The 26,836-nt window shown below is 42.2% G+C and overlaps 1 protein-coding gene across 1 annotated transcript; it reads left to right on the forward strand.

The window, feature by feature from the left end:
• Positions 1–3,417: 3,417 nt before the first annotated feature.
• On the forward strand, positions 3,418–10,511 carry LOC133575589 (major histocompatibility complex class I-related gene protein-like; the record flags this gene model as incomplete). The annotated part of the gene is made up of 5 exons (XM_061928277.2): positions 3,418–3,694; positions 3,869–4,147; positions 5,271–5,579; positions 5,683–5,781; positions 9,003–10,511. Coding segments are annotated over 5 exons (1,008 nt in total), but the record flags the coding sequence as incomplete, so codon positions are not given.
• Between the last annotated feature and the right edge of the window lie 16,325 nt (positions 10,512–26,836).

A 26,836-nucleotide genomic window follows, 5' to 3' on the forward strand; every position in this document is an offset into this window, starting at 1 on the left:
ACCTGTTTCACGTTTTGAGTCACGCACCTGTTTTCGTTAATCATATATGTAGTATTTAAGTTCAGTGTTTTCAGTTTGTCGTTCGGACGACATCCCCATATTTATGCTTCTGCACACTCTCCACACCCTTATGATCCTTGCTGCTCTTTTTTCATGCCGATTCCATGCCAAGTAAGTTTTTGTTTATTAAGCCACAGTTAGTGTTTTTTGTTGTTCATAGTTTTTGCCTTTGTGCAAGTGTTTGGTTTCATAGTTTGTTCTCCGCCATTGTGCGCACCTTTAGTTTACTTCTTTTTTTGTAGTTCTAGTGTTTCAATAAAAAATGTACTTACATTCCCGTCTCGCCCGAGCCAACTTTCCGTTGCATCCCAGAAAAACTAAACCCCAGGACCAAGTCTTGACAGCATGTCACCAGCAAGATAGCTTTTCCGCACGTAAGTTGGCCGAGTTGGATAATTTGGATGAGGCTTCTTGGGAGGTGCTGCGCGCCATGGAGGCAGAGACGCTGCGCTTTTCCCCCAGGGAGCGCAGGGGGATGATGTGGGGGAATGGAGGCAAGTTGGTGCCGATCGGTGCGTCACCTCAGCCACGGAAGCGCCGCCAAAGGCGAGGGACGCCAGGAAAGACTTCTGCGACCGGGCAGGACACGCCGCTCCCACAAGCCCCTCCCCCTCCGGGCGGAAGCAAGCAGCAGCCAGCCCGGCTTCGCCCTGATGACATCACAGACCAGGATTTTTTTTTCAACTCTTTTTCTTTTGATCACCCGCCTCCAGCAAAAGACTCTAATGCCATGTCTTTGATAAAACATTATCAAAACATGTTTTTAGAAATAAGGTCTAATCAGTCCAAGCCACGTCCCAAATTTCACGCCCCGCCCCCCAAGACTCATGTCCCGCCCCCGTCACAATTTTTTTTCTTTTTTCCGCACAAACACAACCCCAGGTGGGGGATAAAGAAAAACATTGTGGCCAATTTAAAGGGGAAGTTTCGGCCCCCCTCCTGTCCTCCCTCCGCCCACCCCTAGAGGGAGTTCCAGACCGCAGGGAGCGCGTCTGGTATCCGCCCCTTGAGGGGGGGGCTAGGGCTGGGAATTGTTCAGGTGGGGTGGCTCTGCATCACCATGCCAAGCCTCAGCCTCCAGCACAGCCGCCACCACCAGTCTTCCGACCTGCTCCAGCTCCACGACGCCAAGTGCCGCCAGTCGCAGCTCCACGACGCCAAGTGCCGCCAGTCGCAGCTCAACGATGCCAAGTGCCGCCAGTCGCAGCTCCACGACGCCAAGACCAAGACCAAGACTCGCCATGCCAAGACCAACACCCGCCATGCCAAGACCAAGACCCGCCATGCCAAGACCAAGACCCGCCATGCCAAGACCAAGACCAAGACCCGCCATGCCAAGACCAAGACCAAGACCAAGACCAAGACCCGCCATGCCAAGACCAAGACCCGCCATGCCAAGACCAAGACCTGCCATGCCAAGACCAGGACCCGCCATGCCAAGACCAAGAACCGCCATGCCAAGACCAAGACCAAGACCCGCCATGCCAAGACCAAGACCAAGACCCACCATGCCAAGACCAAGACCCCCGCCAAGACCAAGACCCACGCCAAGACCAAGACCTACGCCAAGACCAAGACCCACGCCGAGCTTCGCCGCCTGACGCGCCACGCCGAGCTTAGCCGCCTGACTCACCACGCCAAGCCACGCCTGCCACGATGACGACGCGCCTGCCTCCTCGTCGGCTACGGATATGGCCGCTACCCGGTCGCCCGCCACGCCAAGTGCGCCCACCTCCCAGTCGGCCACGAATGTGGCCAATCCCTGGGAGCCCGCCTCGCCTGCTGCAGCGGCGTTCCACTCGCCGCCGCCACTTGACTTTGCCTCGGTGGATTCGGGGCCACTTGGGCTGGCGACCCACCGCCATGTCCCCCTCCCGCCCTCCCATGACTCTTGTTAAGTTTTTTCTTGGACATCTGGGATCTGTCCGTAAGGGGGGGTTCTGTCATGTCTGTGTATTCATGTTTTGTCTTAGTCATGTTTTGTTTAGTTTCTGGCTTTTCACTCCCTCGTCTTGTTTCCATGATTCCATGCACAAATCCAGTTACAAATAAAATAAATTAAAAGAAAAAAAAAAATCTCAAAATAATAAAATAAAATAAGAGTACACAGATCCAGTTACAATAAAAGAAAGGAAAAAGTGAAAGAGAAAAAAAAAAGTTCTCAAACTGATAACATGAAATATTAAGTCTAAAAAATGACTTTACATGTTTCTTAAATGCTTTTTTACTGGGAATAGTCCTAATATTTAAATGAAGAGTATTCTAATATTGTTGTTGTATTCCATTGTAAACATTCCATAAGGCGCTGCTATATTTCCATGCTTTGGCAGTGACTGTCAGGCTTGGACGAAGGAAGGGACTCAGATGCAGGGATGGGATTCTTAATAAAGCTTTTATTTTGAAAACTCTTTAACCTCCAGAGTCACAAAAAACAGACAGCGAAAAAAAGTTCCAAAAAGAAATTAACCGAAAATCACTCCAAAAGGAGGAAATACGAAAATAAAGACGAACTATAATTGGCGCCGTATCTGCTATAAAAACTTTAACAAAAAACGCTCCAACAGGAAGAAGAAAATAATGACTATAAAAATGACTACTCTAATCTTATTCTAATAAGTGTAAACAAAAAAATCACTCAAAAACTTTGAGGAAGGAAGATCATTAGGAAAAAATCCTAACTCACCACTGCGGTTGAAAAAAGGCTAGATAACAAAAGTCGCTCTGAGGGAGGAGAAAAAGTTCACTCAAAATTACAGCGTGGGAATTTCTGGATACAAGGAAGTAGACGTGGGATGAGGCAAGGCATGGACATGAACATGGAGGCTAGACAGGCACGAAAGCTCGAGACAATCTGGCACAGAACAAGGGGAGGCATGGGCTTATATGGAACTTGAGGGTAATAGGAAACAGGTGGAAACAATCAAGGGTCAGGGATGACGTCAGACTGGTGACACAAAAGGAAAGACCCGTGATCTGAAACAAGAGGAGTTGCTTTTCAAAATAAAACATGCAAATCACAAGACAGAAAAAACCAAGACAAGACTTCCCTCACCGCGGTGTGGCAGTGACATCACTAGTTTGAACTTCCCCTCACCTAGAAAAACTACTTTTACTTCTCTGCTAGCAATAATGTCATATATTTATTTGACACTTACACTTGTAGAAGGAAATAAGTCAAGTTATTCATGTGTGTGGTCTTAAAGTGAGGTATAAATATGAAATATTGTCTCTTAGAACAGGAAGTGATTGTTTACTGTGAGAAGCAGCAGTGTTTGAAGTTGAAATGAAGACAACATCATTTCAAATAGGAATTGTTCAACATGAAACTAAACAATCAAATGTTGTTTTTCTGCCTTTTGTCTTTCAGTGATTCATTCACTCAAGTATTTCACCACTGCATCCTCTCAAGTTCCAAACTTCCCAGAGTATGTGGAGGTTGGTTATGTTGATGAAGTTGAGATTAGTTACTATGACAACAACATCAGGAAAATAGAATCCAAACAGGACTGGATGAACAAAATCACAGCAGAGGATCCAAACTACTGGCAGATACAAACAGAGATCAATCTTGTTAATGAATATATCTTCAAAGACAACATTGAAAAAGTCATGAAGCGTTTCAACCAAACTGGAGGTTTGTTTATGTTGAACTTTCTACTATTCTAATATGTTTGATATTTTTATACTGTATTAAAAACACACATTACTGCACTGATATACCTTGTCTCTGTCCATCCCATAATAACCTACAACAAAGACATGTAGTGTGTTAGTTTCACTCTGCTTTACAACACTTTGTGTCTCTCAGGTGTTCACACTTTCCAGGTGATGTCAGGATGTGAATGGAATGATGAGACTGATGAGGTTAAAGGTTGGCATCAGATCAGTTATGATGGAGAAGATTTCATATCGTTGGACATGAAAACATGGACATGGACTGCAGCAAAACAACAAGCTTTCCCCACCAAACTCAAGTGGGACCAAGAAATACTTAGACTTGACTACCTTAAGTATTATCACACTGAGGAATGTCCTTCTTACTTGAAGAAGTATGTGGAGTATGGGAAGAAGGTCCTAATGAGAACAGGTAGAAGCACACCTTGTACTTTCACCTTTTAACATGTTAGCACTCCCCCTATAGGAACATTACTGACATTACACTTTATACTCTTTTCTCTTCACCTCCTTTTCTCTACATCTTTACCTCCATTCTCTCCTTTTCTCTCCATTTTTACCTCCATTCTCTCCCTTTCTCTCCATCTTTACTTTCATTCTCTCCTTTTTTGTTCATCTTTACCTCCATTCTCTCCTTTTTGTTTCACCTTTACCTCCTTTTTCTCCTTTTCTCTCCATCTTTACCTCCATTTTATCCTTCTCTTTCCTTCTTTTCCTTCATTCTCTCCTTTTCTATCTGTCTTTACCTTCTTCCTCTCCTTTTCTATCATCTTCTTCCTTTTCTCCCCATTTTTACCTTCATTCTCATTTTCTCTCCATCTTTAACTCCATTCTCTCCATCTTTAACGTAATTCTCTCCTTCTCTACCTCCATTTTCTGCATTTATCTCCATCTTTACCTTCATTGTCTTATTCTCATTTTCTCTCCATCTTTAACTTAATTCTCACCTTTTCTCTCCTTCTCTACCTCCATTTTCTGCATTTCTCTCCATCTTTACCTTCATTGTCTAATTTTCTCTCCATCTTTACCTTTATTCTCTCCTTTTCTTTCCATCTTTATGTCCAATCTCTCCATCTTTACCTTCATTCTCACGTTCCTCCTTTTCTCTCCTTTACCTCTATTTTCTTCTTCTCTCTTTCTTTACATTCATTCTCTCCTTTTCTCTCATCTTTATTTTCTTTCTCTCCATTTTACTTTCTTTCTCTATTGTTCTCTCCTTCTTTACCTCCATTATCACCTTTTCTCTCCATCTTTACTTCTATTCTCTCTATGTTTACTTCCATTGTTTCCTTTCTCTCCATCTTTACCTCCTTCTTCTCCATCTTTACCTCCATTATTTCCTTTTTTCTCCATCTTTACCTTCACTTTCTCCTTCTTTACCTTTATTCGCTCCATCCTTACCTTCATTTGTTCCATCCTTACCGTCATTCTCTCCTTTTTTCTCCATCTTTACCTCCATTTTCTCCTTTATTCTCCATTTTTACGTCCATCTTCTCTCCACGTCATCCTCCATCCACATGTCACTTCCTGGGCAGAGCTTCCAGAGGTGTTCCTCCTCCAGAAGACGCCATCCTCTCCGGTCAGCTGCATGGCGACAGGTTTCTACCCCGACCGAGCCGACTTGTTTTGGAGGAAAGACGGCGAGCAGATCTTCGAGGACGTGGAGCACGGAGAGCTGCTCCCCAACCCCGACGGAACCTTCCAGATGTCGGTGGAGCTGAAAGTGGAGGTGACGGCCGAGGTGGAGGGCAAGTACGAATGTGTGTTCCATCTGTCTGGCGTTGAGGAGGACCTGGTCACCAAGCTGGAGAGAAGAAGCATCCTGAGCAACGCAAGCCATGAAGGTGAGAAAGACACATGTTGAATAGTGTCAATGTAACCACCTGATGTTCCTTCATGGGACTTATGAAGCAGCTGTCAAACAAATCAATCATACCATACCAACAGGCAACGTGAGCCTCACTGCCACGCTGGCGGTCCTCGCTGTGGTGGTCCTCTTGATCATCATCATCATCTTCATCATCAAGCGTCGCCGAAGCAGACAAGGTGAGGGACACAAATGTTTCCTCTTTCAGGAAGACGCGAAAAAGTCTCTGCTGTCATTTATGAGATGTGAATTTCACCTGCTTTCTCTTTCATTCCAGTCAAGTACAATCCAGCTGGTAAGTAAAACATCTTCTCTTCCTTGGAAAGCATAACAATAAACAAAGCAGTGGTGAAGCATCACTCACACACTTTGTAAGTTTACCCCCACAAAGATTGAAATATTATTTATTACATATTCATCTTTGTTATACACCTTTATGTCAGGTATATTCAATATAATATTGACTTTCTGTTTCTGTTACCACCAAAATTCTGGATTGTTGGTATCTTTGTAAGGGTCAACTTGCAAACTTCCTGTTTTAAGGTGTGATGTAGACACGTGTTACAAGTTTAGCAGGAAAATAAAAGCTTCCCTCCATTAGGAGTATCTTGATACTGGTGTAAGCGCACGCAATAGAAAGTATCACAGCCAACTTTTGATGAGTCGTCATGATAACGAACATCAAGGGCCTGATCTACTAAAGGTTTGTGTAATAAAACATGTGCAAACCTCATCTACTTAACTCGTGCGCAGAGTCTCTGAAATGAGCAAAATAGAGAGCGCAATCCATTTAGCGTGTCTGTCTTCATGTACAGTCCTGGGCAAAAGTTTACATACACTTGTAAAGAACATCAATCAATCAATCAATGTTTATTTACAGTATATAGCCATAAATCACAAGTGTCTCAAAGGGCTGCACAAGCCACAACGACATCCTCTGTTCAGATCCCATATAAGGGTAAGGAAAAACTCAAAACCCAGTGGGATGTCAATGAGAATGACTATGAGAAACCTTGGAGAGGACCGGGGAGACCAGATGCAATGGACGCCGAGAGGGTCTGAGATAATATTGTGAAAGTCCAGTCCATAGTGGATCTAACATAATAGTGAGAGTCCAGTCCATAGTGGGGACAGCAGGAGACCATCTCGAGTGGAGATGGGTCAGCGGCGCAGAGATGTTCCCAACTGATGCACAGGCCAGCGGTCCACCCCGGGTCCAGACCTGTGCCCCCCCCTCCACAAAGGAGAGGAGGGCAGAAAAGAAAAGTAACGGCAGACCATCTGGTCTAAAAAGAGGGTCTATTTAAAGGCTAGAGTAAACAAATGAGTTTTAAGATGGGACTTAAATGCTTCTACTGAGGTAGCATCTCTAACTGTTACCGGGAGGGCATTCCATAGTACTGGAGCCCCAATAGAAAACGCTCTATAGCCCGCAGATTTTTTTGGGGCTCTGGGAATCACTAATAAGCCGGAGTTCTTTGAACGCAGATTTCTTGCCGGGACATATGATACAATACAATCGGCAAGATAGGATGGAGCTAGACCGTGTGGTATTTTATACGTAAGTAGTAAAACCTTAAAGTTACATCTTAAGTGCACAGGAAGCCAGTGCAGGTGAGCCAGTATAGGTATATGCATAGGTATTGTTGCGTTTGGACCAGATGTTCCTCCCAGGGAATTTAAATTGCTGGTCAATCCCAAGTTCTTTTGATGACACATAAGCTGAGATCAATTTGACCACCAGACAGAATGGGTACTTTGTGATTTATTTTCAAAGCTTTGAAAATAAACGTGAGACCAATCCAGTACAGCAAGCCTTCACTAGCGCAGCTAAAATGGTCTAATCTAACATCCGGAAAAATTTCTCCTCCGTAATGTCTCCCTTGCCCTCACCCTCCAGAAGTAATACAAACGTCCATTGTTCTACTCTGAGAAGAGACAGGACAGGATAAGGTAAGAGAAAGGAGTATTTTTACTCCCTGCATTCCGAGCTCAAGGTTGACACACACAGTACTTGCAGACAACCAAAAGAGAACAACTGGAAGAACACTAGCTGTTTGTAATATGACTATGAAAGTAAAGAAGTAACACACAAAAATGGATGGATGGTAATTATCTGCCTCCGTCAGTATATATGTATATAAAGGTATATACAGTATAGGCGTAATATGATCAAACATTCTTGTTCTTGTCAAAAGTCTAGCAGCCGCATTTTGTACCAACTGTAATCTTTTAATATTAGACATAGGGAGACCCGAAAATAATGTTACAATAATCGAGACGAGACGTAACGAACGCATGAATAATGATCTCAGCGTCGCTAGTGGACAAAATGGAACACATTTTAGCGATATTACGGAGATGAAAGAAGGCCGTTTTAGTAACACTCTTAATGTGTGACTCAAACGAGAGAGTTGGGTAGAAGATAGAACATAATGTCATGGCTGTCTTGAGTTTCCAATCATTTCTACAACTCTTATTTTTTTGTGAAAGAGTGATTGGAGCACATACTTGTTGGTCACAAAAAACATTCATGAAGTTTGGTTCTTTTATGAATTTATTATGGGTCTACTGAAAATGTGAGCAAATGTGCTGGGTCAAAAGTATACATACAGCAATGTTAATATTTGCTTACATGTCCCTTGGCAAGTTTCACTGCAATAAGGCGTTTTTGAGTTTTTGACCACTCCTCTTGACAAAATTGGTGCAGTTCAGCTAAATGTGTTGGTTTTCTGACATGGACTTGTTTCTTCAGCATTGCCCACACGTATAAGTCAGGACTTTGGGAAGGCCATTCTAAAATTAATTCATTCTAGCCTGATTTAGCCATTCCTTTACCACTTTTGACGTGTGTTTGGGGTCATTGTCCTGTTGGAACACCCAACTGCGCCCAAGACCCAACCTCCGGGCTGATGATTTTAGGTTGTCTGGAAAAATTTGGAGGTAATTCTACTTTTTCATTGTCCCATTTACTCTCTGTAAAGCAGCAGTTCCATTGGCAGCAAAACAGGCCCAGAGCATAATACTACCACCACCATGCTTGACGGTAGGCATGGTGTTCCTGGTATTAAAGGCCTCACCTTTTCTCCTCCAAACATATTGCTGGGTATTGTGGCCTAACAACATAATTTTTGTTTCATCTGACATCACATGGACAAGGATATGACCTTCTGGAGGAAAGTTCTGTAAAGTTCTGGGACAATGCAAAAAAAGGATTACCTACAAATTCAAAAGTCGAAGAGCAGAATTCTGCTTCTTGATGCTTCTGATTGAATTGACAGCTGAAAAGATGTGATATGAGTGAAGATGCACCTTCTGGATGGACTTCCTTCACCAGAGTGAGGTGTTGGCTTAGCATGAGCAGCGTAAGCAGCTCACGGTGCGTTTTGTGCTCCCACAGCTGGTGACGCTGGTAACGAGCTCTCAGAGAGACGTGAAGGCTGAAGGCTGAGTGAGACACAGCAGTCGGCACACAGTGAGGACTTTTCTTTTTCATGCACCTCCAAATGTTCTTCTGACTTTGTGTGAAGATGATGTTCACTCTGCCACATGCTAACATCTGCACTTGGATTCACCTGCTTTGCTGAGTCATCTTCTTCCTCCAGGATGCTTTGTGCACTGGAACACAGAGAGATGTCTCCATCGCTGAGGGACCTCATCACACTTGGACATTTATGCACTGATTGCTCCTCATCTCATCCATCATGTCTTCTTTGGCTCTTTATGGCTGAGAAAATCTGCATTTCTCAACACTATTTTGCCAGTCAATCATGTTGATGTTGATCTTTGTGTCCATGTAGTTGTGATGTCATCATTTGGGGCTCATGTGTCATCACATTGACAAGGATTTCTTCTTTCCTTTTCAAACCAATAGACAGCTGCTTATCAATGACATTCACCTTGTGTCACATGTCATCTTTATTTGTACTAATATTTTGGAACAATTGTACCATTTTTCGGTACTTGTGTATGTTAATGTTAATGGTTTGGTAATCATTTTTTGATGTAACATTTAAAAATGTTGTCCAGTTGTTATATCTTGTTTTCTGACGACATTAGTCTCATTTGCAATGCAGTTGCACTTCCAAGACCATTAGATGGCAGCACTGAGTAACTATTTATGGTATGTTGTCAAACTAGAAAATGGCTTTTTTCCAGGAAGACTAATTTGTTAGGTTGCGCCCTACAAAGGGGCAATACTGTAAGTATTGTCCTCATTACACAAAACTGTAAAATTCCAACTATAATCTTAGTTGTCGTTTCCTTTACCAAATTTGAAGGTGTTGAAATCGCCATGTAAAATTACTCATGCTAATAGTAGCCTGTCTATGGCAAATCCTATGTAAATTAGCCATACGCTAGCGCATTTTGAAAGAGTGTAGCATTACTTTGCGTTTGAGCGTTTTTTTTTGTATGAAGCACACTTTGTTGGTGTTGAAAATGGCAAGGTGACTTAGAGGGAGTTTGGGTGAGTCCGGCCTGAGTGCTGCTTGAGTGATTGTTTACGTGTTTAGTCTGAAAGCAGACATGACCAGTCTGAAACCGGACATGATGTCACATGCAACAAAGGTATCCAACTATGGCACCGTTTGATTTTACGTGAATTGATAGTACCGAGGGAATTTGGTCATTACCTACAAAAGTACTGAATTGGGCAGCCAACCCTACCAGTTAGTGTGACAGAGGGGGACAGTGACACAACATTTTTATGACAAAGTGTGGCAAAATATTTATATTTTTTTAAACAATTTTCTGTTTTTCCGTTCCTCTTTGCATAGTCATATTTTTTGCTTGATTGCCAAACATGGCGAGGATGTCATTTGGGAAGTACACAAGGTAGGCCGTTCATATACTCTTGATATTCAGTGTTTTATGTGTACTATGTTTCATGTACATTCTGGGTGTTTTATTCAGTAAAAACTTGTCAAATACAATTCTGTGTTGGAGGTGGTTTGTCATTACACACATGATAACACTTTCAGCTTGCAGTCATGCAAAACAAGTGTCAAATGTCTCAAGTATTCCTGTAAAAAAGACACAAGCACATACAGCAGATTGTGAGACACTTTTACAGATAAAATAAGATTTTTTTTTCCAGCTGTTTGAATTATTTAGTGTGAATTTGGGTTTGCCAACCGTCTGTTGAAAAGCAGAATTAGAATGAGAAACAAAAGTATGTGTCACGTAATGAGCCTAAAAGGGCCGCACTTAGTCTCGTGTTATTGCCGTTCAGTTTCAGTTCAGTTTATGTGGAACATGCATACGACACATGTAATGCATCACATATTTCCAGTTGTTTCATGACAGCACGTCCGAAAAGGAGTAGGAAGAAGCAGAGCTTATTTAATCCTACTTATTTTCATATCATAGCAATTGTATCCCATGTCCTTGTTCTCTGCAACAGAACAGTGAATAAATAACTAATATACCATAGTAAGTAAACAAATATTAAATACATAAATAATCATTATCTAAAAAAAAAAAAGGTTCAAGATGTTCATCATAATTGTTCTTCTTTGTACTTTTTGAACGGTCTCTTAAACAGGATCATATTGGTGCTTTGTTTGGTTTCTTTGGTTAATCCATTCCATAATTTAATTCCACATACAGACATGCTAAAGGTTTTAAGTGTTGCAAGCGCATACAAATGTTTTTAATTAGATTTTCCTTTAAGGTTATATTTCTCCTCTTGGCTAGCAGGTTATAGTTTGCTTAGTACACAATTTTAGCTGTTTGCAAATTGCACCAAATCGCTCAATTTCAACATTTGTGATTCAAAAAATAAAATGTTTGCATGTTCTCTACATCCAACATGATGTATTATTATAACTGATCTTTTTTGTAACACCGTTAGTGAATGAAGCGCACATTTGTAGTTGTTTCCCATATTTCTGCACAATAACTCAGATATGTAACACTAGTGAGCAGTAGAGGATATGAAGTGATTTTTGGTCTCGAACATGTTTTGCTTTATTCATTATTGACGTGTGTGTTGCTACTTTATGTTGTATAATTTTTGCATGAGGTTTCCTGTTCAGTTTATCATCTATTATTACACCCAAAAATGTGTTTTCTTTTACCCTTTCAATGTCTACTCCGTTTATTTGTATTTGTGTTTGACTTTCTCTTCTACTGTTACCAAATAGCATTATTTTAGTTTTACTGAGATTCAAAGATAGTCTGTTTTTGTCAAACCATCTTTTTAATTTGTTCATTTCTTCTGTTATTATTTGTATTCGCTTCTGTGTGTTCTCTCCTGAACAAAACACTGTTGTATCATCTGCAAATAATACTCACTTTAAGTCCTTTGTAACTTTACAAATGTTGTTTATATAAAGATTGAACGATCTTGGTCCAAGTATTGATCCCTGAGGTACGCCACACGATATTTTGAGCTGTGTAGAAGTGTGTTCTCCTATCTTTACGTATTGCCTCCTGTAGTGACGACTATGACTGGATTAATATGGATTAGCAATCACTTCAGGGTGTCGGGTCAGGACAACAATTATTCGTTCAGGTGAGTGCAGGAGAAATAATAGATTGTTCTAGACCAGATTTGTAGGTTCAATTGTCAATTGAAGACTTGCATGAGTTGTTTGTTTGCGCGCGCGGGTGTGTGTGTGTGTGTGTGTGTGTGTGTGTGTGTGTCATACTTGCCAACCTTGAGACCTCCGAATTCGGGAGATTGGGGGGTGGGGGGTGTTTGAGGTTGGGGGGGCGGGATTTGGTGATAGCGGTGGGTGTATATTTTAGCCCGGAAGAGTTAGGGCTGCAAGGGATTCTGGGTATTTGTTCAGTCCATCTTCGATAAGCTCGGGCCCAGCGAAGCCGCCAGCGTTTCTGGGTGTTGTTGATAAATGGCTTTGATTTTGCATAATAAAGTTTTGACTTGCACTTACAGATGTAGTGTCCAAATGTAGTTACTGACAGTGGGTTTCTGAAGTGTTCCTGAGCCCATGTGGTGATATCCTTCACATACTGATGTCGCTTTTTGATGCATTTCCGCCTGAGGGATTGCAGGCCCGTAATATCATCGCTTACGTGCAGTGATTTCTCCAGATTCTCTGAACCTTTTGATGATACTACGGACCACAGATTTTGAAATCCCTAAATTCCTTGCAATAGCTTGTTAATAAATGTTGTTCTTAAACTGTTCGACAATTTGCTCACACATTTTTTCACAAAGTGGTGACCCTCGCCCCATCCTTGTTTGTGAATGACTGAGCATTTCATGGAAGCTGCTTTTATACCCAATCATGGCACCCACCTGTTCCCAATTAGCCTGTTCACCTGTGGGATGTTCCAAATAAGTGTTTGATGAGCATTTCTCAACTTTGCCACTTGTGCCAGATTGTTTGAAACATGTTGCAGGCATCATATTCCAAATGAGCTACTATTTGCAAAAAATAACAACATTTTCCTGTTTGAACCTTAAGTATATTGTCTTTGCAGTCCATTGATGACTTCATTGATACAAAGTACAGCATCAGTTTATATCATAAAATCACAAAGCCAAGCAGAATCACGACACTGCACCACACTTATTGATCATATTTTTACCAATGATTTTGATAACACTGGAAGTGGTCTACTTATAACCGACATTAGTGATAATCTGACAGTTTTCGCAATATATGATGGAAACTACAAGAAGAAGAACATAGAAGACAAAAATACATTTTGAAGACTATGCACAGAGAAGAGGATAATTGCTTTCAAAAATTAGCTAGAAAAGCAAAATTGGGACAATGTGTACAATGAAAATGATGTTGATGAAGCATATGAACATTTCTTAAACACGTTCATAATACTTTATGACAAACATTGTCCATGGAAACTACTCAGTAGAAAGCAGTCAACAATCAACCATGGATGACAAAAGGATTTCAAATGCTTTTAATAAGAATACATTAAGTAGAAAATGTATAACACAAAGAACTACAGAGGCAGAAATAAGTACAAAAAGTATAAAAACAAGCTAACTAGTATACTAGGAACATGTAGAAAATAATATTACAGTCAATTATTAGACAGAAACAAAAACAATATGAGAGCAACATGGGACATCTTCAATAGCTTTATTAAAAATGGCACTAAGAGGTACTACCCCCAAAGAGAGGAGAAGGAGACACCTTACGTCAAAATGATTTACGACCTTGGTGTCAAAGGTCAAAGGGGGGTGGGGTTATGGAAAGGTCAGAGGAGGGGGGAGTATGGGGGTGAGTGTACCTTACGTCAAAACGAGATTTATGGCCCTCGAAGAGGAGGTGGGGTTATGGAAAGGTCAGAGGGAGACGGGAGTAAAGGGGGTGAGTGTAACTTTAGTCAAAACGAGATTTATGGCCCTGAAAGAGCGGAAGAGGCTAAAAAATATGAAATTAATAGGTATTAGAAACATGAATGGGTTATTGATGAATATGAATGACATTTGACCGACATTTCCCCAACACATCCACATCCACACACACGCACACACACACATATATATATATATATACGTGAATGGGGTTGGTTATAACAAAGTCTTTGTTAGTACGAGCGCCAAGAGGAAATGGAAAAGATGGACTTATCTTTGCAAGATACTCATGGATTCAATTTAAACACAAACACAGACACACACACGCACCCGCAGCAGCAGAGCTTAACTCGTGACCATCCAAATTTAAATGATACCCAGAGAGGCGAGGGTTTAAATGTCTTGAGACGCGAAGTGTTTAACAATGTCGAGTTAAAAATTGTTTTATCTTTTCCTCAAAACAGCGGTGTAACGGATTACGCCACATTTTACCGTCGAGTCATGGGGAACCTTGAAAACATGACGGAAAGGGTAACTGAGGAGGCTCGACCCAACGACATCGTTCAATTAGAGTTAATCGGTGACAGGGCGAGAAAACACACTTCATTTACGTTTCAAAACGATGCCGGGGAAGTAATGAATGCTTTTCAAAACGTGCTAGACCTGCTGGTGCAATCAAACGCAGCAATTATGAACGACGACGAAATACAGGTAGTAGTTCAAGTGATACATAATCCTAGAGGCGGTGTTAGAAGAAAAGCCAAAACCCTTTTGGAACATGAACTCTACAAAAAGAAAGCTCGCTATCTGTACGGGAGCCTGTAAATGACTGTATATTACCTTGGGGGATGCTCTAATTTTCGCTATTTACCCAATAATCTAGTCTAGGAGAGAGTGAGAGGAGACAACTTATATAGTTAAATAATTTACTATATACCATTTAACATACAATAATCAGACAATAATAAACACACATTGATTACACTCATACACTCATCACCACTCACACGCTACCTCCCCAATAGAACCTGCCGCACTAAACCAACTACACAACACACACACACACAGTCCAACCTGGGCCCCTTGGCTGGGCCAGAAGATAGTCTGTGGGGAGGGGAGGTTTGATCCGCGGTTTGATATATGAAACAAAACAAAAAAGTTGTTGGCACGTTCAGTCCACACACAGCGTGGTCATGGCGAGCGGAGTAACGGAGGAGCTTGAACGCCCAGCGCCATTGAATCGGTGTGTTTATAAGTGCAGATTCGGTTGTGCAAAACGAGGGTTTTAAACACATGCTGAACGTGCTTGAACCACGTTACGACATCCCGTCGCGCACCCACTTCAGCAATAAGATTGTGCCAGATCTTTATGAGCAGGAGAAGAAAAAAGTTGTGGATGAACTATCCCGAGCATCATCTGTTGCGCTCATGACAGACGGGCGGATGTCCAGCGGAACTATAAGCACTCACTTCATCACAGCAGACTGGGAGATGAGAAGACACGCCCCCTCTACGAGAGTCACCTTGCGCAGGTACTGACACAAGCAGTGGAGGAATGGAAGATAAAGATATCCCAGTCACACGTGATAATGCCAAAAATCAAATAATTACAGAGAATGAGGCAGGACTGGGACCACAGATAGGTGCTTTGCACATGTAGTGAATTTGGCATCGCAGAAGGGAATCTCAGTCAATAGGATGGAGCGCCTCTTTGGGAGGATCAGGAAGGTTTCTTACTTCCACCCAAGCACAACAGCTGCTCATGTGCTTAAGACAAAGCAAGAAATGCTAAAGCTGCCTGCTCATACATGATGTCCTAACGAGGTGGAACTCCACTTATGATATGTTGAAGCAGCAGGCAGCTATATACTCTGCATTGACCCACAACACCCTGAAGACAAATGTCACCCTGTCTGATGATGATGTGAGAGTGGCAGATGAGGTCCTCTAGGTGCTTAAACCCCTCAAAAGTGTTCCATCTCTACTTAGCACTGAAACTTCACCATCTGTGTCAATGATCCTGCCACTGAAAACAAGGATTGTACAATCCATGGCTCCAAGTGTGGAAGACAGCAGCATCACTCCAGATGTCAGGCTTTATTTCACTACCTATGTTTCAAGGAAGATGATGTTTCTTCTTATTGTCAGGTTCAAATACAGGACATCTGTTACACAAGACAAAAGGCAAGGAATCAAACAGAGACAGAATTCAATTTGGACTCAATTGAGGAGAGACGGCTTCAACCTGTAACCTCTTACAGTGTCTTAGCACGCTCTGACGAAGAAGGTTCTCGTCTCCTCTTTTAATTCAGATGTTCCATGTTCACGCACCAACATATGTCACAATAGGAATGGGGAGGTATGTAAAACAGTCATTGTTTTTGGTCGCTTTGAAGTCCAAGAAGAGGACTTCCCGGGCTTGGCTCTTCCTGGATCCAGCTGGGGCAGGTGTTGGAGGACAATGGACAACCCCTCCCGTCTCCTGTCCACAGTGACTTCAAGAGGGCAGCGTGTCGTAAATAGCGTTGACCAAATAGTTGGAAGAGAGTTTGTGAATTACTTCAAAGAGAGTTCGTTTAACACTTCAAAGAGAGTTCCTCCAGGAGTTGAGCACATCCTGCCATCTGTCCGTGCTGAAATCACAGTGGCGTTTCACGAGACTTCATCCTTTTGTTAGGCCTCGAAATACAGCATTCATAATACAACATTTCTTTTGTGATAACTTACAAACAATTATTCCAACATTTCCCCCCTGTTTATCGCAAAAACGTTCCCATAATCTCCTTATCCCTAATAACTTCTTCTTGCAATTTTCAGTTAATGGTTAATTTCCTTACGACAAAGTTATGTTTACACTCAGAGTTCAACATCAATTTTTCTCATCGTTACTCGGGTCTGGAAACAGATCAGGAACACCATCCAGGTAGGTATCCCCATCATCAGATTCATCTTCCTTATCGTCCGCCAGGAAGTGCATCTGAACAGCTTTATCATCTGCTGGGCTAATCGCTGTGGTAATCAGACGGTTAAGCAGAGAACGCAGACAGGGAATACAACAACATCCACACAACGTCAGTATTGCTACAAACACGGCCATAGATACTAGAATTGATGATACCAAAGACTTGTATTTGCCGAAACCGTCCATCCACCCATCCCACATAGATGTATCTATGCCTGAGTGCTCTTTCATTTTACCGTTGAGGGTGCGAAGGCCTTCCAGTGCTTTGGTCAGGCTACCTTCTACCTAATATTGGTTTCTGTTTTGTCTCTTTAGCTACAGGGTCAATTTTGTTTTGCTCATTACTTCAATTCAACTTTTTTTGACTCATCTTGAGTAATTGTCTGGGCTTATACATACAACACAATCAGTTTTTGTAGCCTTTCCCACTTGCTCCGCCATAAGGAACAAATTAATTACCAAAACAGGAACCAATTATTATCAAACTTCGACACACCATCAAATGGTATGCTTACAACTTTGTCACAGTGGAATTTGTAGTGTGCTAGTTAACATGTCCCTTTGATAACACAAATACAATTCCAAATACTTGTTTTTTTTTTCATTATATGACCTTTTTAAATACAATCCCAAATTTTTCCCATTACTGTTTTTCTGGCATGGGTTTTCTGGCATTTTTTTCACTAATGGGGTTACTCCGAATCCTCCCATTACCCGTCTTCTAATACGACCTCCCCTGTGAGTGTATTTTACTTCTTGATTCTGCCAGTGGTTTGGGTTTACTATGGGTGCAGTATCATTTTGTTTCCTGAGTTCTACATTTTCCTCAGATTCCCAAGTGAACCATGTTAGGGGGGCAGGGCCGACCAGTACCAATATCGTTAACCCATATGTTATGGACCGTCTGAGCCATTGGGGTGTCATTTCTGCTGATTCACTCCTCTACCAAGGTCAGTGGTTTGGCTCAACTCTAGTCATCGTGTGCGTCCACACTATTACCAGACTTTGCTTCCCTTTCCTTATTGGATGATTCAACAGAAATGACCTTTTTACAATGTACTAAGTGTACCCAGGTTGGTCTTTCCACTATCTTTCAAATGGTGTTAGTCCTGTTGTACTTGTAATGTTAATGTACATTTTTACTAAATATTTGCATAATGCTTTTGCTACTGTCAGCACATCTGCTTTTCCTTTAGGAAATATTTCTAACTACTTTGAAAATGCATCTACTATGACCAGACAATAATGTTTTCCTTCACTCTTATTTAGTTAATTGCATAGATGTTTTATACAATTTTTTTTTATAAGAATTAAACTATAGGAAGTATAGTACTTCTGTATAAGGGCATTCATATCCCTCCTGTTGAGCCATGAGTTCAACCTTGGCTCAATATTGCTGCTCACTTATACCGATTTTTCTTTGTAAGATTGGTTTATTGTCTGGACATACATAGATGTCTTTTTTGTTCAACATCATCCTCATAATTTCTTTGTATTCCTTTCATTGCTTGTCTCAATATATTGGTCAACTTGTTTTTGTAGTTCTTACAGCGTTTTTCAGCATTCTCTGTTCTTGATTTGATAAACGCCTTACAAAGTCTATTTTTCTTTTTACATGCATTTTTCAAACTGTTTATCATCCAAGGTGCATTATTTTGCCTTTGTTTAGATCTGCATGGAACCTCAGGACAATGCTTGTTATACATATTACTTTATGCATTTTTTAAGTAATGTTTTAAACTCACTTAACTGTCTATATGCTACTTAATCTATACTTTTAAACTCTGAATTTACATTCTTCCCATAATCTAACTTAAGAATGTTATACTACACTTCAAAGTTAAACCTACTTTATGTAATAAATTCACTTTCACACCTCCCCCACTGCGCCACGCACACACACACACACGGTGGTGTGTAAGTGCGTGAGTGCACTTCTTAGGGCAAAGGTCAGCAACACTTGAAGAGATTTCTCTTCTTTTTTTTCTCTCTCTCTTCTTTCCTCAGCTAATAACCATGTAACCCACTTTATCATTTTATCATACTATACATCTCAACTCTTATTATAGTTATTAATCTAGGTTTTTATTTGTTCCATTATTTAATTATACATATATATATTTGTATATATAAAAGCGCTCTTTATATATCCAAACATACATGTATATCTTCAGTCTACCTTTTCTTCATCTCTTATTTCAATACCCCCATTATCTCTCTCTCGCATTAGTTTATTTCATTTTGCATTAATTCTTATTATTGATTTTTCCCTATTTCTTCATCTATTTTTACTTTTCTCTCACTTCAGCACTTTGAGATTTTTCTCCTATTTGCTTTTTCTTTTAACCTATTTTTATTTTTATTTGAACCTCCAGGGTTTTTACACAATTTGTACCTGGAAAGATACACACTTAAACACACACTAACAAACAAACAAACAAACACGTTTGCTGCGATCTTACCACCAATGGCATACGCTGACAACATGACTAATTGGTGTCGTCTTTTAACAGTCATGCTGAGTTACTTTGATTTTTTTTTTTCCCAGGACAGTTTCTTGCAAAATGTCCTTCTCTGCTTCAACGCCAACATGCAGTAGGGTCTAACCGCTGTTGTTGTTGTGGTCTCCTATTTTGGTTGAAATAGATTGTAATAGACCATATTAGATCTGCGTTTCTTTGTGTCCCTCTTTCCATTTTGAGAATTTGGAGTAATCCGTCGCCCCCTACAGAGCCGAAACTTATAAGGATTACTTATGTTTTTGTTGTAAGATAGTGGTTTAATTTATTATTGTGGTACACGTCGCTTCTACTGGAGATGGTTCCCCAGTGGAGGTGTCTTGCCTAGAGCATCCACAATAACCCACTATTTACTTCTCACAACTTTCATATGGAGTGATAGCCTAATGGCGATTACTCCCACACACTCTCACATTCACACCTTTCAGTATATTGATCTACGGAAATTTCAATGTATATTACATGTGGACTCCATCGCCCTCCAGGTTATTGTTTTTTCACGGACAAAGTTCAGTTTTTTATTCTGAATAGACCATTTTAGGTCTGTTGGACTCCGACGTCCCCAGGATAATGGTTCACGGATATTTCAAATTATTGTGGGCTCCGACACCCCCTAGTATGTTTGTTTATGGATATTACGGATTCCAGTTTTCGCGGTTCCGTTTACCTGCAGTCTTTTGGCCTCTTCAGTTTTTATCTTAATTCAGTTTTTATTTAAAATTTTAATACTCACGGACGTTGGACTCCGACGTCCCTCTAATTTGGCCTTTTTACCTGTTAGAGCCTAGGATTTACAGGGTTTGTCTATGCGTCGTAACCCTCAGTCACACGCTTCTTCTTAGTCGTTTCTTTCTTCGTCAATTTAAAACGTACTCACTGCTCTCTGCCTTCCTTCCTGTTGTCCTCGGATTTTCCGTCAGTCTTTCAATTCCGGCCCGAAATGAAGAAAAAGCAGTTCCTCAATCAGGATTTGGTTGCCATGGTCCTCTGGTTTCACTCACTCATGCTGGAATCGTCAGACGTGTTGGAATCCGGCTCGAAGGACCAATTAGATGTCAGGTTCAAATACAGGACATCTGTTACACAAGACAAAAGGCAAGGAATCAAACAGAGACAGAATTCAATTTGGACTCAATTGAGGAGAGACGGCTTCAACCTGTAACCTCTTACAGTGTCTTAGCACGCTCTGACGAAGAAGGTTCTCGTCTCCTCTTTTAATTCAGATGTTCCATGTTCACGCACCAACATATGTCACAATAGGAATGGGGAGGTATGTAAAACAGTCATTGTTTTTGGTCGCTTTGAAGTCCAAGAAGAGGACTTCCCGGGCTTGGCTCTTCCTGGATCCAGCTGGGGCAGGTGTTGGAGGACAATGGACAACCCCTCCCGTCTCCTGTCCACAGTGACTTCAAGAGGGCAGCGTGTCGTAAATAGTGTTGACCAAATAGTTGGAAGAGAGTTTGTGAATTACTTCAAAAAGAGTTCGTTTAACACTTCAAAGAGAGTTCCTCCAGGAGTTGAGCACATCCTGCCATCTGTCCGTGCTGAAATCACAGTGGCGTTTCACGAGACTTCATCCTTTTGTTAGGCCTCGAAATACAGCATTCATAATACAACATTTCTTTTGTGATAACTTACAAACAATTATTCCAACACTTATGTTGCACTTAAACTTGTTTTTTATTAATGGTCATTGGTCCAAGTTTAAAGAAAGGAGGAATGCCTTTTTATGTTGCACTGTTTTTCATTAATTATGTTAAAAGGAAAATAAAAATGCATGTCAAGTTGATCAACAGATTGTATTATTCTCCAGTGCAATAACAGTACTGAAATGAAGGCAAAAAGGGCATTAATGGGAGCTTTAAAAAAAAAAGAAGAAAAAAAGAAGTAACTAAATAGTTACTTTTCACAGTAACGCATTACTTTTTGGTGTAAGTAACTGAGTTAGTAACTGAGTTACTTTTGAAATAAAGTAACTAGTAACTGTAACTAGTTACTGGTTTTCAGTAACTAACCCAACACTGCTTATGACACACTTAAATAAGAAGCATAGAGTAGTTACTTCTTCGATCTGCAACTATGGTGAACTCTATCTCCCGTGTAATACTCCCGACGCTCCGCTGCCTGTCAATGCTGGAGCTCTTTTAACGCTTTTTTCTACCTGCCGGCGGAAACGGAACTGCCCGTAACCATGGCAACCGTAACCGTAGCAACGGTTAAACAACTTAAAGAAAATACATTACACCTTCCCAAACAACACATATGAAATAGAAATAAATAATAATAATTAATCCCTTAACAGAAATGATCTATCTATAGAACTAAAAGGGACAATTTACACAAACATGCAAACCTTCAGAACACTATCTGTATAAACCAAACAACACGAATAATCAACTCTGTTTTGCCATCAGCCTAGCCCATCTGATTCGTCCTGAATTTACTGATAGTCAGGCTGTGCTGGAGGCTAAACAAATACAGAGAAAAGCGGGCTTAGATGATCAAACCTCCGTCACTTTTAGTCATATTCCTAAATTTGAAAAAGTCGTGCAACGTAAAATTGTCATACTGTACAGAGAAGAGGATCAACGCCCCTTCTCGCTGTTTGAGACAGATTCCCCTAAATCAGATAATCCGTTGTGTTTGTATTTATCTCAAAATCATTACAATGGTATCATCGACATTAAAGGATTTTTGTCAAAACCGTACGTTTGCCACTACTGCTACAGAGCGTACAACAACCCCTCCAGACACAAATGTGACGGCCATTGCGTGGTCTGTACAGATCCCAACTGTATAAAAATAACGACAAAATCAGTCTTTTGCCAGGATTGCAACATGTGGGCACGTACACTCACATGTCTACTCAAACATAGGGAAAAACAGCCGGTAATGGGTAAACTCGTCAGCATTTGCAATCGGCGGAAAAAATGCCTTGAATGCAAGCTATATTACGATGTACCCATTGCTACAGGTATCGCCAATCACAAGTGTCCCAAGTCAAAATGTCGAATATGTAAAGTGGCGTTACCCCGCAGTGACACAGAGGCAGCAGGAACAGGACATCTTTGCTATATACAAAAACTACCACGCGACGTAAAGCACAATGATAACATCATATTTTATGATTTTGAGACGTTTGTCGTTGCCAACAGTGCACACATTCTCTTTCTAGTCTGTACAAAGACGTTGCAAGGAGAAGAGTGGTGTGCTGATTCCTGATGCGAGTGAGTCCGTGATATAGTCAGACATGGCCTTCTTCCCCGGATGGACAGGTTGTACAGGCGGCTAGAAGGGAGTACTGCGTCGGGTACGAGATCGATGGCACAGTTGTACGGTCTGTGCGGGGGTAGGGATAGTGCCCGGGTCTTACTGAATACGGCTGCAAGGTCATGGTAGACAGCAGGAACCCCAGACAGGTCGGACGGGGATGACTCGGGCTTGGGGTTCTCCGAGACGGGGGCTGCTGCCTTGAGGCAGTTAGCATGGCATGCCGTGCTCCAGGCCAAGATTCTCCCTGAAACCCAAGAAATATGGGGGTCGTGCTGGCAAAGCCATGAGCGGTCGAGGACAAGAGGAGCTACGGGGGCGTTGAGGATCAAAAAGCTGATTTGTTCCGTGTGGTTGCCTGACAGGGTTAGTGTGACCAGTGCTGTACGGTGTGTGATAGGTCCCAAGGGGTGTCCATCCAAGGCCTGAGCTGGTAAGGACTTCTCCAGGGGAAGAAGTTCAATCCCGGCTTGACAGGCAAAATCATGGTCCAGGAAGCTCTCATCTGCACCTGAGTCCAAATATGCTCCCACCCTCAGACTCTTTGACTCCCAAGATAAAGTAGCAGGGAAGAGACTGCCAGGGTCACTGCGACCCTGGGGAAGGTGGTATGGCTCACTATTACTCCCCTTACTAGTGAGCCTGATCTTTTGGTCGTGTGGGGAAGGTCTGGATCATGTGACCCGCACAACCACAGTAGAGGCAGAGGCGCTGCCGGAACCTCCTCTCCCGTTCCTCCGTGGCTAGTCGAGTCCTGCCCAACTGCATGGGTTCCACCCCACTGGAAGGTGCGGGAAAAAACCCAGACTGGTCCACCAAGGGGGCGCCTTCAGCCCGATATTTGGGAGCAGTAGGGGAATAGGACGCGGTCCGATTCTCCCATGCCAGCCGTCTGGTCCTCTCGCGGGCTGCAAGTCTTCGTTCCGCTGCCCGTTCCTTTAGCCTCTGGTCCATGAGCAGGGCCAACTGGATGAGGTCATGGTAGGTGGCCGGGCTGTCTCGCAACAATTCGTTCTTGATTTCGTTAGAGAGGCCTCGACGGTAGGCGCTCAACAAGCCCTTATTATCCCACCCGCTGTCAGCGGCCAGGGTATGGAACTCAAGGGTGTAGTCTGCAACAGACCGAGAACCTTGCTGGAGGGAGTGAAGACGTGAGGCGGCGACTCCTTCATCCGTGGGGTGATCAAAAACTGCCTGGAACTCAGAGCGAAACGCGGCAAAATTTGTGATGAGGCCAATGTTGTGGTCAACTGCTGCCGTGGCCCACTGGAGGGCCTTTCCTGTCAATAATGAAAAAATAAAGGCTATCTTGGCCCCGTCAGAAGTGTAACGAGAGGGCTGGTGACGAAAAACCATGTCACACTGGACCAAGAAGCCACGGCAAAGTTCAAAATCCCCTTCGAAGGCTCTGGGACTAGCGATCTTCGGTTCGCAGGAAGCAGGGGGCAGTATGGGGGCTGCAGCGGCAGAGGCGGCTTGTTAGGGCGCCGATGGAGCAGAAGAGCCTGGGGAAATCAATTCAAGTCGAGCTAAAATGTCAGCAAAAGCAGCATCTAGCTTGTTTTCTAGTACACAAAAGCGCTCTTGGTGCTGCTGGAGGTGTGGAAGGGGGCTGGGGTGGGGGGCGGGGGGGGGGGGGGTTAGGTTTGGTTGTTATCATCAGTCATCAACAATTGAGAACAGAGAAATGGATATTGGAACAGTGTAGGTCTGACTTGGTAGGATATGGACAGCAAGTAGTGGGCAGAGAGAGAGAGAGAGAGAGAGAGAAAGAGAGCGATCAGAAGGCATAAGAAAAAGTATCTGCATTTGATTGTTTACATTTGATTATTAACAATCCGGGGAGGGTGTTAGTTTAGGGTTGTAGCTGCCTGGAGGTGAACTTGTATTGCGGTTTTGAAGGAAAATAGAGATGCACTTTCTTTTATACCTGTTGGGAGCGCATTCCACATTGATGTGGCATAGAAAGAGAATGAGTTAAGACCTTTGTTAGTTCGGAATCTGGGTTTAACGTGGTTAGTGGAGCTCCCCCTGGTGTTGTGGTTATGGCGGTCATTTACGTTAAGGAAGTAGTTTGACATGTACTTCGGTATCAGGGAGGTGTAGCGGATTTTATAGACTAGGCTCAGTGCAAGTTGTTTTACTCTGTCCTCCACCCTGAGCCAGCCCACTTTGGAGAAGTGGGTAGGAGTGAGGTGGGATCTGGGGTGGAGGTCGAGAAGTAATCTGACTAGCTTGTTCTGGGATGTTTGGAGTTTAGATTTGAAGGTTTTGGATAAATGATAAATGATAAATGGGTTATACTTTTATAGCGCTTTTCTACCTTCAAGGTACTCAAAGCGCTTTGACAGTATTTCCACATTCACCCATTCACACACACATTCACACACTGATGGCGGGAGCTGCCATGCAAGGCGCTAACCAGCAGCCATCAGGAGCAAGGGGTGAAGTGTCTTGCCCAAGGACACAACGGACGTGACTAGGATGGTAGAAGGTGGGGATTGAACCCCAGTAACCAGCAACCCTCCGATTGCTGGCACGGCCACTCTACCAACTCCAGGAGGTGCATGCGTAATCGAAAAAGGGTTGAACGAGAGTTCTCGCCAGAATCCTCATGGTGCTTTTGTTGACCAGAGAGGAGATTCTATAGAGAAATCTTGTTCGTTGGTTGACCTTTTTGATTACCTTGGTTGCCATTTTATCACAGGAAAGATTAGCCTCTAGAATGGAACCTAGGTAGGTGACCTCATCTTTCCTGGTGATAATAATGTCATAAACCTACATGTGTGACACGTTAGCCTGGTGAGAATGTTTCTTACCACCCAGCCACCAATGTATGTGACACGGTTGTCCGATAAGGGACAGTTCTGAGGTGGTGTCCAGTTGGCATAGTCATTCTGGACAAAAACTCTTGGCACCACGTCAAAGGCATCTGGAATGTTGTCCTCCGAGTCCTCCGTCATAGGGAGGATCTTAGTGTTGTCTTGTGCTGTGGCTTTTCCAGTTTTGCTGGGTTCAATGCCAGCTTGGTGTTGGGATTGTTGTTGCAGCCTCCTGTTTATAATAAGAGCAGAGTACATAAATAAGATTGTGCATGAGCACGTTTATCTTACATTCTTATTAGCATATACATATATAGTTATTGATATTGTCTTTCTTAAAAGGCCTTATGCCTATATAAAAGATGAAACAATTAAAATGTTTCTCTTCATTTCATATTGTCGATTATCAACACACAGCACATGATTTATGAAGGTAAACAAACGTAACGAACAATCCTTGATGTGATTAAATGAGTGAGTCTTTCAAATATATCTTCGGAATCATTTTAAAGTTAAAGTCCCAACGATAGTCACACACACTTGGTGTGGTGCATTTGACCCACCCCCATGTTCACCCCCTGGGAGGTGAGGGGAGCAGTGAGCAGCATTGGTGGCCACAACCGGAAATAATTTTGGCCCTGCCAGGGCGCGGGCCCCTCTCTCGGGACGAACCCATTCCAGGGCGCACTGCCCTTCACACAGAAAAGATAACTCTCCCTGGGGCCCCCGCCAGCTTCTCCGGGATCGCTTGCGTCACCGCACTGGGCGCCTCTCGGCGCCGATCTCGTAAATGTCAAATGAAGTGAAGTCAGTAACGTCTTGCTGATGATAAATGATTTCAATCTTTAAAAACAATATTTTTATTAAGAGTGTAAAAATCCACTCCATCCCATTGTAAATATCTTTTTTTAATGATCGCTTTTATATTTGCTGCTAAACCTTTCTGCAAGGATTCAGGTAATTAAACAGAAGCCTAATGGGACTCTAGACCATGGTCTGAAACCCGGAAGTGGCCAGATGTGCCTCTAGGTCACGTGATTGCAAGCCAGCTATAAGACATTTTGTGCTCAAACTCTCACTTCTTTTATTTCTACGCTCCAGCTGCTTGACCATCGTGTCAATTAAGCCACGAAGAAGAACAATTCGTATGACGTCATATGCAACCCAGCTCGTGAGAGCTACATTTTTCCTACACAAAAGTCGCTTTCTTAAAGTGAAACCCAATTTCCGACGTTAAAATATTAATTAAATTTTGGAAAATGGTAAAAAGTATAAACAGCCTTAAATTAATATCTTTGTTTGAGAAATTGAAGTTTTTTTAAACAAGTCCAATTTTGTATTTATTTCATTTACTTATATTTTTTC

Source organism: Nerophis lumbriciformis, linkage group LG33 (genome assembly GCF_033978685.3).
Source record: "Nerophis lumbriciformis linkage group LG33, RoL_Nlum_v2.1, whole genome shotgun sequence".
In the NCBI taxonomy this organism is placed as follows: Eukaryota; Metazoa; Chordata; class Actinopteri; order Syngnathiformes; family Syngnathidae; genus Nerophis; species Nerophis lumbriciformis.